Source organism: Galeopterus variegatus, unplaced genomic scaffold (assembly GCF_000696425.1).
Source record: "Galeopterus variegatus unplaced genomic scaffold, G_variegatus-3.0.2 Scaffold4, whole genome shotgun sequence".
Lineage (NCBI taxonomy): Eukaryota > Metazoa > Chordata > Mammalia > Dermoptera > Cynocephalidae > Galeopterus > Galeopterus variegatus.
In genome coordinates, this window is record NW_007726115.1 from 213,583 (window position 1) to 227,306 (window position 13,724).

General features: G+C 41.0%; 1 protein-coding gene across 1 annotated transcript in view; it reads right to left on the reverse strand.

Moving 5' to 3' along the window:
* The window catches only part of KIAA1244 (KIAA1244 ortholog), a 152,505-nt gene that overhangs the window by 49,633 nt on the left and 89,148 nt on the right, over window positions 1–13,724 (reverse strand). The window contains exons 12-13 of the mRNA XM_008573513.1: window positions 12,056–12,966; window positions 94–260 (exon numbers count right to left, since the gene is read on the reverse strand). Coding sequence (XP_008571735.1) covers window positions 94–260; window positions 12,056–12,966 — 1,078 coding nt within the window. The remainder of the gene's footprint in view (window positions 1–93; window positions 261–12,055; window positions 12,967–13,724) is intronic.

The following is a 13,724-nucleotide window of genomic DNA, read 5'->3' on the forward strand; positions in this document are numbered from 1 at the left end:
CTGTACATCTGCGCCCGCACCTGGCTGTCCCTTTCCACCCTCCAAAGCCCCACAGGCGTTTGTGTTCCAGAGCAGTGTGGAACAGACACTCACCAACATGCTTGGTGCCAGGGTCGGCCGCTTCCTGTAGTAGTCACCATGGGAGAGCTTCAGGTTGAGGAGCAGGGCACAGTGGGCAGCCGTGTACAGGCTGTCTGCATTCATCAGCATCTGGAAGCTGAGACTGCTGCTCCCATCAAACCCAGGAGAGTGCATCATGCCTAGGGGAGAGAAGCAAGAGACCTGTGGGGCTGCAAACAAAGCACTTGGCAAGACTGGCTTCTGGAGAGCCACGAACCGATCCTAGTGCTAGAAACTGCATCCTGCAGAACATTTCTGCACAGCCACGACAGCCAGCGAGACACGCCACAGCACAGTGGGAAGAGCACACCCTCTGGACTGGATCTGCCTGTGCCTGATCGATCAGTTGCTTAGCAGCCGCACTTGGATAAGATCATTTAAACCCTTCAAGTCCTACCTTCTTTTCCTACAAATAGGGGGGATAACTGACAACATCTATTCTTTGCTCCAACTCTCCAATAGCTTCCCATCACAATGCAATAAAACCCCGACTTCACCCTCCTCTCTCCTCACCTCCTGCAGCCACCCTGATCTGCCTGCCATTCCTTGACCACACTGAGCCTGGACCCACTTCAGGGTGCTTGTTTTTGCCACTCCCCAGAATGGTCTCCCCAAGATCTCTGCATCACTTGCTCCCTCGATTCTTTAGGTCTCTGTTCAAGTGTCAGCTTTTCGGAGATCTCTTTCAATTCCATCAAAAATAGCATCCATTGCTCCCCACAATACTCTGCTTCCTTATCTTGCATTTAAAAAATTACCTCAAGGGCATTTATTCTACCCCGTATTATACTGATATACCAGGGATCTTTGAAAAGTTCATGGAATGATTCATATTGGCTTTTAATTCTATTTTTCTATGAACTTTTTGAAGTTCCCTCAGATATCTGTTTATTGTCTGCCATCACCACTATAAGATCAATGCGAAGGTGGTACTTTGTTGGTCTTGTTCACTACAGAATCCCCAGTGCCCAGAACAGTGCCTGGCACATAGCAGACCCTTGAAAATTATTTGCTGAATGAATGAATAAGAATGAATGAACAAACTTGCTATGAGAACTAGACACACCTATTATTATGCATGTAAGATACTTAAGGCTGTTACTCATAAATACAAACTTTTCAAACAATAAAAATGTTTCCCACAAAGCTAAGCACAGAATTACCATATGACCCAGCAAATTGAACTCCTATTTATATAACCAAAAGAACTGAAAGCAAGGATTTGAACAGATTCTCGTACATCAATGTTCACTGTAGCATTACTTACAATAGGCAAAAGGTGGAAACAACTAATGTGTCCAGCAACAGATGAATGGATAAACAAAATGTGGTATACACATAAAATGGATTATTCTTCAGCCATAAGAAGGAATGGAGTTCTGATACATGCCACAACATGGATGTACCTTGAAAACATTATGCTAAGTGAAATAAACCAGGCACAAAATAACAAATATGTATGATACACTTATATGGTGCACCTAGAATAAATTCATAGAGACAGAAAGTAGATTAGAGGTTGCCAGGGACTGGGGAAAGAGCAGTTTCTATTTACGATAATAAAAAAGTTCCTGAAATAGTTGTGATGGTTGCACAATATTATGAATGTAATTAGTACCACTGAATTGTACACTTAAAACATGGTTAAAATAGCAAATTTTATGTTGCATATATTTTACCATTATTAAAACAAATAATAATATATCAAAAACCATTGAATTGTGTACTTTAAATGGGTAAACTGTGTGCTATGTGAATTATCTCTCAATTAAACTGTTTAAAAAAATGAGAAAACAGGTTCAAAAACATAATAGCTATTGACTTTCTCCCTACTATCTTTTCTTTAAAATTATATAAAATATTATTTTGTACTCAACAGAGTTTATGTTTTGAAGGGCCCCTTGGGCTCTATATAAACTAACTGAAAAAATAAACAAGCAAACAACTATATCTCGTGCTCTAAAGATAGGCTCATTTAGGGAGTGCCGGTGCCTTGTTCAAACTTTCAGTGAGCTCAGGGTGACAGAAATTACCCAAGTCGGCGTCTCCTCATCTGGCGCTACGTTAGTCCTGCTGCTCCATTTGTTCCTGCAAACACCCTACAGCTGGGTTTGGGGATGTGAATGAAATAGTCACTCTTACATATGTGCATGGAAATTACACTTGTCCATACATTCTTCAGATCATGTCTAAAATGATCCTTTCATCAAAAATATGCCTCTTCTGTGAAGTGTAAGAGTGTTCCAGAATTAACAGCCAAATGTGAGAAATACAAATTTGTAATTGGAATCTTTACTTATATTCCTGTGAATTTTTTAATGGACCAGAAAAAACTTTCAAAGTTGAAAAAATTCAAGACTTTTGCTCTATTTGAGAACAGCATAAACATTTAATGGTGGGAGTAAGTACATATATATATATATATTCCCAATAAAACCACCTTAGACAACCAAAGATTAGGCATTTCCTCTGCTCTGCTTTACAGAGTTCTGTAAGAACTTTACAGCTGCCTTCAGAGATTCTTTTTTTTAATTTTTTAAATTTTTTACTGAGGGCACTCTGTGATCACGGGCTAAAGTGCATTTTTAAAAGGAAGGTCAGGGTGAGCACGGGATTTGATGATTACATCCTTGGTCAGGACATGGGCAGTGTGTCTCAGCCCTGATGGTCCATGGGAATGGAACCCCCAGTACTCTTAAGGTCCTGGCAGGGTTGGTTCCAGTTTTCTGGAGGAGCTATGGGTCACAAGATCAGTCTCCTTCCATGGTAAAACAGAAAGCAGCATTCAGGATTGTGTGTTTAACTACCTTGGATCATAGATGAAAGATACATTTGAGTTTATGAACAAAGAAAAAAAAAGAGAATCTGTAAGTGGCTTTGATCTTAGACATCAGTAATCATTTCTTTAGAAATTTTGAAACCAACTACTATTTACCTTGGAATATGTTTTGGAAAACTGAGCACACGCTCAGATGCTGAAAGTGAAAAAGGCAGCTAATATGACAGCTGACATGAGACCCAAATCATTAGCAGAGATATGACAAAACCCGGAAAGCACTACTAGTAAATATACCTAACTTTGAAATAACGTGTCAAACTTGTTAGGAACCATCTGTTGGCACTAGCCTATATATGTATGCAGATTAATTTCTTAAATTACAAAGAACTGGCAAATTTGAGAATAAAAAACATGACGTACATTCTTTAACTTAAGGAAAACAACCATTTTCTTGCTATACCAGATATAATTCACCAATGATATTAATAACAGAAATAAGATAGATTACTGAATGCTTTTATGGCCTGCAACCAATCTCTTCTCAGACATTATTTTATTTGATCCCACCCAGACTTTACCAGTAAAGAAATTGCCTCAGAGATGTTAAGTAATTTGCCCAAAGTTGTGCAGCTAGAAATTGGCAAAAGTCTGTTGGGCCTAAACTCCAGGCTTTTTGACCCAAGCCATGCTGTACTTGCTTGTAACACTGTGAAACGATTCCACTACATCATGTCCTTCTCTAATAGTTATTCCATTTTCCATCCATCCTTCCGACTGGTCTCACTGAAGTGTTACCCAGTTTGGAGTGACAAACTATAGGAACTATGACCTTGAACATATTCCGGCTATTTGTGTTTCTTAGTTTTCAGTAACTAAAGTTCATTCTCTCCATAATTAAAATGTGCTTTACTGTCAGGAACAGGTGGATGGATCACCCGCTTCACTGGTTACCAGTGAAAGATTGGATACAAGATTAGCACAAATGGCCTCTAAAAGTCTCTTCTATGTCTAAAATAATTTGATATATCTTTTATTTTAGTAAACATTAAATACTTGATTTACAACATTTGACAGTACTGCAGAGTATAAAAAATAAAAACAGTAGTTCCTGGTTTTCCCAAGGCCCAACAACACCCCTCTTAGCAAGACTTGCTTCCTTGTGTGTATGAAAACAGAAACAAATTGAGATCACACTACACATATTAGATTATAACTTGATGTTTTCTAACAATATATGTTAGACATCTCTTGATACTGGCATTTATAGATCTGCCTCATTCTTTTTTAATGAATATGCATATAGAACTGCATGGCTGTATTGAGATTTATTTATCTAATGCTCTACTGGTGGACACTTATGTTGTTTCAACTATGAAAAAAGTTGAACTAATGATAAATGTGAGCACTTCTGCAAGTTTATTTGTGGAGTAAATTCCTAAAAGCAGAATAAGTGCGGCGGCGCTCCCGCTGAGGGTTCGGATCCCACATACAGACCGGTTCCCACTCACTGGCTGAGCGAGGTGCGGGTGCAACGCCGAGGGTTGCGATCCCGTTGCTGGTCCCGGTCCGGTACGGGCGCGACACTGAGGGTTGAGATCCGTTGCCGGACACGAAAAAAAAAAAAAAAAAAAAAAAAAAAAGAATAAATACATATATAGTCACGCACCACTTAATGACATTTTGGTCAATAATGGACTGCATATAAAACTGTGGTCCATGGGCCGGCCCGGTGGTGCACTGCTATAGTGCGCCGCTTGGGAAGTGTGGCGGTGCTCCCGCCGAGGGTTCGGATCCCACATACAGACCGGTTCCCACTCACTGGCTGAGCGAGGCGAGGGAGCAACGCCGAGGGTTGCGATCCCGTTGCTGGTCCCGGTCCGGTGCGGGGGCGACACTGAGGGTTGTGATCCGTTGCCGGACACGGAAAAAGACAAAAAGGAAAAAAACAAACAAACAAACAAAAAAAACTGTGGTTCATTACAGAAACTGGTATAGTACACACCAAAGTGGTATGGAAAATATTTTTTTATTTTCCTAGACAGCTGTAATTAAGCATTTACCAGAACACCACTGATTATAAGGCTGTGATACAGAGGATTTAGCACAGGTAAATATTTAGTAATTGAAAGCTACTATTTTTTGCTCTAGTGAAGTTAGTATTTGTCCTCATCCAATATCTCTCCAAACAACCTAGACTAATGTGCATTTATGTCTTAGTTTTGAGCAAAAAAGTTTAAAAAGTAAAAAAAAAGTAAAAATAGACAAAAGATTATAGAATAAGGATATGAAAACATTTTTTTTGTACAGCTGTACAATGTGCTTGTGTTTTAAGGGGAGTTATTACAAAAGAATCCAAAAGTTAAAATTAAGTTTATAAAGTAAAAAAATTATAGTAAGCTGAGGTTAGTTTATTATTAAAGAAAGAAAAAAATTTTAAATAAATTTAGTGTGGTCTAAGTGTGCAGTGTTTATAAAATCTATAGCAGTGCACAGTGATGTCCTAGGCTTTTACACTCACTCCCACTCACTCACTGACTCACCCAGAGCAACTTCTAGCTGCAAGCTCCATTCATGGGAAGTGCCCTATACAGGTGTACCATTTAAATCTTTTATACTGTATTTTTACTGCACCTTTTCTATGTTTGGATATGTTTGGGTACATAAATACTGACCACTGTGTCACAATTGCTTATAGTATTCAGTACAGTAACATGCTGCACAGGTGTGTAGCCTAGGAGCAACAGACTATACCACCTAGCCTAGGTGTGTAATAGGCTATACCATCTAGATCTGTGTAAGTACACTCTGTGATGTTTGCACAATGACAAAGGTGTCTAATAACGCATTTCTCAGAACAAACATATCCCCATTGTTAAGCAACATGTGACTGTATGAAGTTTGATAGATATGGCCAAAATATTTTCCAAATAGTTTTATACGAATTTTTCCTCCTACCAACTGTGCATAAGAATACTCTTACACCCACTCTCAGCAACACTAGTCATTATCAACTTTCTAAACTTGCATAAGATTACACAACATTGCTTAGTAACAGATTTGTTCTAATTTTTACATAACATTACTGCTTTTTTTCCCCCTGTAAATACCATATAATTTTATTTTCTCTTTGAAACTGAGGTTAGAAAGTTTTGTGGTTTTTTTCATTACTTTATTATTTATTTTTCAGGATAAATAGTACACTCAACATTACACAATGTAATCTTTTTTTTGTGGCCCTTTACCAATTTCTTGCTATTCTTCTCTCCCTCCCCATTTCCCACCTCTAGTAGCCTCAGTTCTGCACTCTCCTTTTGAAAGTTCAACAAATTATTGCGATGGTTGTATCTTTACTTTTATAGCTCCCACTTATGAGTGAGGACATACGGTATTTCTCTTTCTGTGCCTGGCTTATTTCACTTAACATAATTTTCTCTAAGTTCATCCATGTCGTTGAGAATGGCAGAGTTTCATTTTTTTTTTTTTAATGGCAGAGCAGTATTCCGTTGTGCATATATACCACGTTTTCCTTATCCATTCATTCATCGATGGACATTTAGGTTGGTTCCATATCTTGGCTATTGTAAATAGAGCTGTGATAAACATGGCAGTGCAGATTTCCCTTTGACATGATGATTTTCCTTTGGGTATATTCCCAGCAGTGGGATTGCTGGATCATATGGTAGTTCTATCTGTAGTTGCCTGAGGAAACTCCATACTGTTTTCTATAGAGGCTTACTGCTTTCTTTTCTTTTTTTTTTTTCCTTTTTGTCTTTTTTCGTGACCGGCAACGGATCACAACCCTCAGTTTCGCGCCTGGACCGGGACCGGCAACGGGATCGCAACCCTCGGCGTTGCTCCCACACCCCGCTCAGCCAGTGAGCGGGAACCGGTCTGTATGTGGGATCCGAACCCTCGGCAGGAGCGCCACCGCACTCCCAAGCAGCGCACTGTAGCAGTGCGCCACTGGGCCGGCCCTTACTGCTTTATTTTCTGACAGAAGTTATAAGAAATTGTTTTTAAAGATTTGGAAAAAGTTACAAAGAAGAAAATAAAAGTAATCTGTAATCACATCATTCTGACATATGTAGTATTAACATTTTGATATTAACTTTGAATTCTTTATAAAATTACATTATGACCTTTTTTATATCATTAAATATTACTTGAAAACATTTAAAATGGCTACATAATGTCATAAATAGATACACTACAAATCCTTTAACCTTTCCCTTACTTGTGGGAACTTAGGTTATTTCTAAGATTTTTTTGCTGCTAAATAATGCTACCATACGAGAGTATTTCAAAAAGTTCATGGAGATTCATATTATCTTTTAATTCTACTTTTCCATAGACTTTTTGAAGTACCCTTGTATATGCTTCTATACATAAATCTCTGCCTGAGTTTCTGTTCCCTTAATATAGATTCCCAGGAGCAGTGAAATGCCAGGTATCCACTAATGTCTGTTTGTCTGTGAGAACTTAGAAAACTGTCACATGCTTGTTTTTCAGCCAGTGTGGTTGGTTTTGCACCAGGGCAGATCAACTCCAGAGGTTTTTGTGTTCTTGAACAACATCTCCTAAATAATTAAAAATCCTTCAAGAGGAGAATACAGAGAATGCTTAATTTCTCCCAAAAGGAGAAATTAAACGCCCTGTGCTAAGTTAACAGGAATGAATATTATAAAGGCATCATAAATCATAATTGCAAGGAATATTTAAAGATATGAGGAGTATGCTAACAAAATATTAAGTACAGAGTTACAAAATTACACATATAACATATTCATTCTGTCTTTCCCTGTTCTCCCTACTCTCCTCTCTCCACCTGCCCATCCCAGTACTGCAAAGAGTAATGATTCAGAGCAGGCTCTCTGGAGACAGACTGCTGAGGTTCACATCCTGGCATCACCATTTCCTAGCTGTGTACCTTGGGTTACTTACTCCTCAACTTCCCTGTGTCTCAGTTTTCTCGTCTGTAAAATGGGGATGATAATACTACCTGTTGTGAGCGTTAATGAATTAATATACATAAAACCCTTAGACAATGCAGGGCACACAGGAAGTGCTACATTAGTGCTAGCTATTACTATTACTGCAGATACTTGTAAATGAGCACATTTATATGCAGAAAAAAGGCCACAAGATACCAAGATATTTCAGAGACAACCTCTAGGTGGTGTGATTGTTTATTTTTATTTTCTCTTTATATTATTATATTCTCCAAATTTTATATTTCACAAATGTGAGGCTACTGGAGGAGGATTTTGTTAGACTACTTATTCTCCAACACTGCCTCCAGAGTACTTTTCTTCTGACCTTTATTAAAGTAAGCAAGCAATCCCTGTTCTTTTGAGGCTTGTGCCATCTGGCCATATCTTCCACCTGTCCTTGAAACTCTCATCTGTGACATGCCAGACATGTTGATATTCGCTGACAACTCCGGCACTAAGTCTGCAGTCTCCTCTTCACTCATGCCTCCTCCCCTTTCTACCTGTCCTCAGCCTGCAGATGGTCACCTCATCCAATGTCAGGTCCTCTTAGATCCTTGACAACCACATCATCCATCATTCCTCTGCCCGCTTCCTGCCACCCAGCGACTCCCACTGTAACACTGTGAGTCACAGGTAGTAGCACCGTCATGGTGTTCTACCCGTGATGTCATCACTAATTCAGACGACCCACTCTCTGACTGGAATCTTCTTGTTGGCTTGCTCAGCCACTCCCACTATACCACTTTTTGAACGAATCCCCACCTTTCCTCCACATGTACCAGTGCATTTAATCTTAAGAATAAGTAAAGTAAGTATTACTATCTTTACATTGCAGGTAGGGAATGTGATGCAGAAAGAGGGTAAGTAATTTGCCCCTGGTCACAGCGGCCAGTAAATGGTAGAGGTGGGATCTGAGGTTAGAACCCAGAAATAGTTGGATCCCAAACGTGTGTGTGTGTGTGTGTGTGTGTGTGTGTGTGTGTGTGTGTGAGAGAGAGAGAGATCTATGTAAAATTCCTGAAGTTAAAACCCAGATATATACATACAAGTATGTGTCTATGTAAACTTCCCAGCAAACAAGCTTTAATTCAATCCCTTTTTGTCTGAGACAACATTTGAGAATGGAAGTGACTAATGATATTATTATAAGGATAACTCTGCATCCACATTCAGTGTTGAAAACAAAATATGGTGCTGTATTAGAAACTGCTAGTTGCTACGCAAAGCCATTCTTCTTTCTTAGTAACAGAATCATGATTTGACGTCAGGTTGCAAAGCACCTCGTTTCCTGGGAGGGAATGTGAAGTTGAGGTTGTTCGGTGGAGCTTCTGGAGAGCTCTGTAAAGCAGCCTTACTTGGCTGTAAGGTGGGCCCTTTGCTACCCCTGCCCTTCGTGTCTGAAGCTTGAAGTGAAGGCTGCAGCCCACCAGCACCAGGCACCTCGGTTTGGGAGGAAACCTCAGGATGAGAATCACCTGTTAACAAGGTGGGGGCAGAAAGACAGGAGCACCTGGGTCACCATCGTGGAGCTCTGGCCACTGACATCAGACTCAATTTAGGGGAAAGAAAATGAATTTCTTTCCTTCTTAAATAATCATTTGAGTTTTCTATATATGCAAGCAAACCTAATTCTAACAGACAGGCAGGAAAACATATTTATTTATTTATTTGAATATGTCTTCTTCCTTTATTCTACCTTCTGTATTCCACAAAGATAGTGAGGTAATTTGTATTACCATCTTTAGGGGTGTTTGAATCACAAGGCCAAAAACTGAAGCTGGCACCAATACACTCGCCTTCGTGGTTTTGGATTCACGAAGCCAGAGTTCCTTCCAGAGACTTTCCCAGTCCTCGGTGGGCGACCAGAGGAGGGAGATGGCAGCACAGCAGGGAAGGGAGAGTCCCTGGCTGGGCAGAGGCTGCAGGTCTGTGGCCCCTGCTGCCTGGCAATACCGGCAAGGTTACCAGGACCCCAGGGGAGGATACACAATAGGACGCAGGGGCTCCCAACCTCACCAGAGCATCCCCGGCCCCAAACTGGCAGGGAGGTAGCAAAATCACGGAAGCCCCAGGGAGCCTGTGAACTGGGACAATGGGGCTTGCTGGTGATGTGAGTGGTGAGGAGCCTCCCTTTCCAGATCTCACATAAGCTCCAGCTTCTGGTTTGCCCTGGGAAGGGGACCCGAGGGAAGACACACCAAATGTCCTGCCAGTAGGCAGGCTGAGGGTCTGGAGTCAGATTTCTTTTAATTTAAAGAAATACATATTTCTTGCACAACTGAGATTCATACTTGCTACAGTATCTTTTATGAAATTTGGTACTTTCTAAGTATTGCTTGCAGTAAGCCTTACGTTTGGTCACAGTAAGTCTCAAGACTGTAACTGAAAACCACTAACCTAAGGAAGAGCAATCCCAAAGTAAGTGCTTGTGATCCTTTACCAACTGCTGTGCAAGGATGGATCTTACTTTCAGACCTGAGGAGCCACCTTAGAAAGATCCCACTTTGTTCCACACAGGATCAGAGAGGCATTTCTGCAGCCGTCATAGCTCACGTCAAATACTGTCTTTATAAAAACCGTATTTTTCTGAATGTTTTCAAACTCCCCCACCACAAGAAACATTAATTGCTTTTAAAAGAAAGGCTTTCCTTCCTAGATAATCTGATAATCTGGACAACTCAAAACAAAAAGAAAAAAAGAGCTTTCTTGAATCATGTGGAATTAAGGAGGCTCATTTCAAGGGCATATAAACTGGCTGAGGATGGAGTCACTGAGAAACCTGAGTGATTGTGATTCAGCCAAGAAAGCAGACCCCTGATAACAAGGCAAAGACAAATGCTCAATGGAAGTTTTTGGCAAAATAAGGTTTGAAGTTTCTGACATTAAAATAAATAATGACTCAAAGATCTGGCTTATGACTCAGAGAGTTTCTTTCTCTTTTCCCCTTCTCCTGTTTTTACTTTCATAACTTTTTCTTGGGGGAACAAAGGAAATCTGCCGCCCCCCTTGTCTAACTTTTGATCTCAGAGGTGGCATTTGAAAGGGGAGCAAGAGCACACGCCTTAGTCCAGAGGTGGACACAGGCCAGCGTCCAGGGGCTTTGGTTTACCCACAGCAATGGTCAGTGCCATCCGCTAAACCACAGCGGTAATGGAGGAGAGTGAGCTCGTTGTTAACATGACCACAGAGCGATGGGTATATACTGTAGAAACAGAGACCAACTCCTAAATGCTGAAAGCAGTGTGGATGTTACTACAATTAAGAAGACAAAGAAATAACTCAATTACCAGACAAGAGCTAAAAATTATATTTGGAAATAACCAAAAATGTGTGAAGCCTCTTTTCAATGTACTGATTTCTCCATGTAAAAAATAATTTCACACAACATATTGGGTCTGATGGGACATTTGATAAACCTCCAAAATTTGGGCAATTTGCAACACTCATAGGGCCATATTCTGGCCACATAAAAAATTCACACAAACCCTGTTCTGCATGTACTATAAAAAGTACTAACTTGAAAGGTACAAATCACAAATTTGAAGACTTGCTTTAGCCTCAAATTGTATAGAAGACTTTGCTAGGAAGATATTTCTTAACTCTCATAAGAAATAAGGGTGGGCCCTTGGAAGTCAGTCTTCACCACTGTGACAACTCATTTATCTGGAATTACTGGGGGATGGTGTTTATAAACATGAAGTTATCACAGAACTAAATTTTATATAATAAATGCTAAAACTTCTGCAGTAGAGTTATTTTGTATGAATAATTTTAATTTTAAACCAGAAGACCCTAAATATAATTCTACCATTTCCTGATGACTCCAGGCCATCATGACTATAACCAGTGGCCGCGCTCAACTCCGATCCACAGCTATTCTGTGGGACCTCCAATGTCTCCTGGGCTTTCTGCCTTGACCCAAGGGACACTGAGCTGGTCGAAGGAGCCACTATATACATATAGTATATTCCAGCCATCAACTGCTGTAGAACTCAGATAAACCACCACCAGTAAGTCTTATGTTCCTTTGCTCATTAAAAAGAGGAAACCCAAAGATCCATTAATATGCTTTGAGCACTTCAGACTACAAGCATGATGATAATTGCCCATTAAGGCCAAATGCTCTGAATATTATTGACTATATAGCAAAAAATTGCTTACAAACCTGAGCAGAAAGTGGAGGCAAAGTTCTGGAGGGCAGAGTCCACCTCTTCCACACTGGAGAGGGCCAGGAGCCGTGGCAGGAGGCTCTCCAGGGACTGCACGAACAGCCGGGCACTGTGCTGATCGGCCTCCTGGTTCTTCAACAGTTTTAGAGACAGGGCGGCAGTTCGCAAGGACCGGTGGCCCAGGCAGTCCCGAGGGGTCTGCTCCTCATCAGCCAGTGAACAGTTGTCTGACCCAATGTCTGAAACATCAGACCTGCCCGAGTCCTTTTCTGCTGCCATGGAGTACTGATCACAGGAATCAAATTCTGTCCTAGAAAGGTCTTGGTCATCTACGCTAAAGTTGCTTTCGCTGTACCTAGATCCATAGGACCTCGTCCGGCAGTCAACTGACAGGAAGTTAGTTATGTCTGGGTAGGCGACCGTGTGGCTTCTCTGCACGACATCTGGCTGGTCTACTGCTTCCTGCTCTGACACCCTGCTCAGTGGCTCCTTGCCCTCCTGGACGGCTGGAGACTTGAGGCCGTTCTTGTGGTGGTCCGAGTGGTCCTCCGGTGTGGTCTGACCCAACTCTCCCTCCAAAGTGGTCTGGCCTGTGTCCGTGGTGACACTGATGCTGATGTCAGGGCTCCTCTCGTTGCCCGATTCCCACGGCGTGTGTTCCGAGGACAGCACACGCCGCTGCCAGCGGAAGTCGGCCTCGTTGATCTCCACGGAGTCCCGGCTCGACTCGGCCCCATCCTTGAGCTCTTCCAGGCGCAGAAGCAGCAGCTGCACCTGACCGTCGCTCAAGCCCTTGCCCTGGCTGAGCTCGTCTAGGGCACCAAGCAAGGAGCAGACACAGGTCACAGCAGCATAGCAAGCTTCGATGCCGCCCTTGACGCACGCTTCGGTCATGCCATCCATGATGCTAAACAGTGTTCAAAAGAGAAAAGGGCACCCGTGCATGAATCATGGAAAAATGCTCTGAAATGAACAAGAATCGTTAGCCTGGTGAATAGTATTCAACACAGATGGTCTAATTTGCATAAAATTTAATGGTCTGGGCAACAAATAAATGAAACAAACATGTTCAGCCCAGCAGAGGAATACCTCCAGGTAAAGTGGCCCATCTTGAATCCCCCTGGCCCCCCTTGGTTTGCTGGTTTATCTGGGTACAAACAAAAATTCCTGATGGGAATTTATAATCTCCCCAAGGACAGGGAATTTATAATCTCCCCAAGGACAGGGACTTAAAAATCTCACTTTTGTATTATGCTCAGTGTTTCAAATAGAAAATAATTACAATGGCTATATAATCATGTGGACCCTTTTCTGTACAATAAACAAATTCTTGAACAAATGCATGTGAACACTACTGCAAATTATCTAATACTTAGTTTTTTAGAGGGGCCACATGTAAAGGAACCCTGTCTCCATAGTATTGTAAATCAAAAAATTCTTCCCTAAAATAACCCCAGAGAAAAATTTTTGAACATCTCATTTTGTACATTTGGTTTTAATCCAATATGGAAATATGGAAAATTATATGATTATAATAAATTGAGATAAGTCTTCTCATATGGCTTGGGGGTAAATTATTAAATAGTCACATTTTATCACTTCTCAGCCTTCAGGCTAAGATCACGTATAAACAGTCACATTTCATATATTGTAGATTTATTAAAA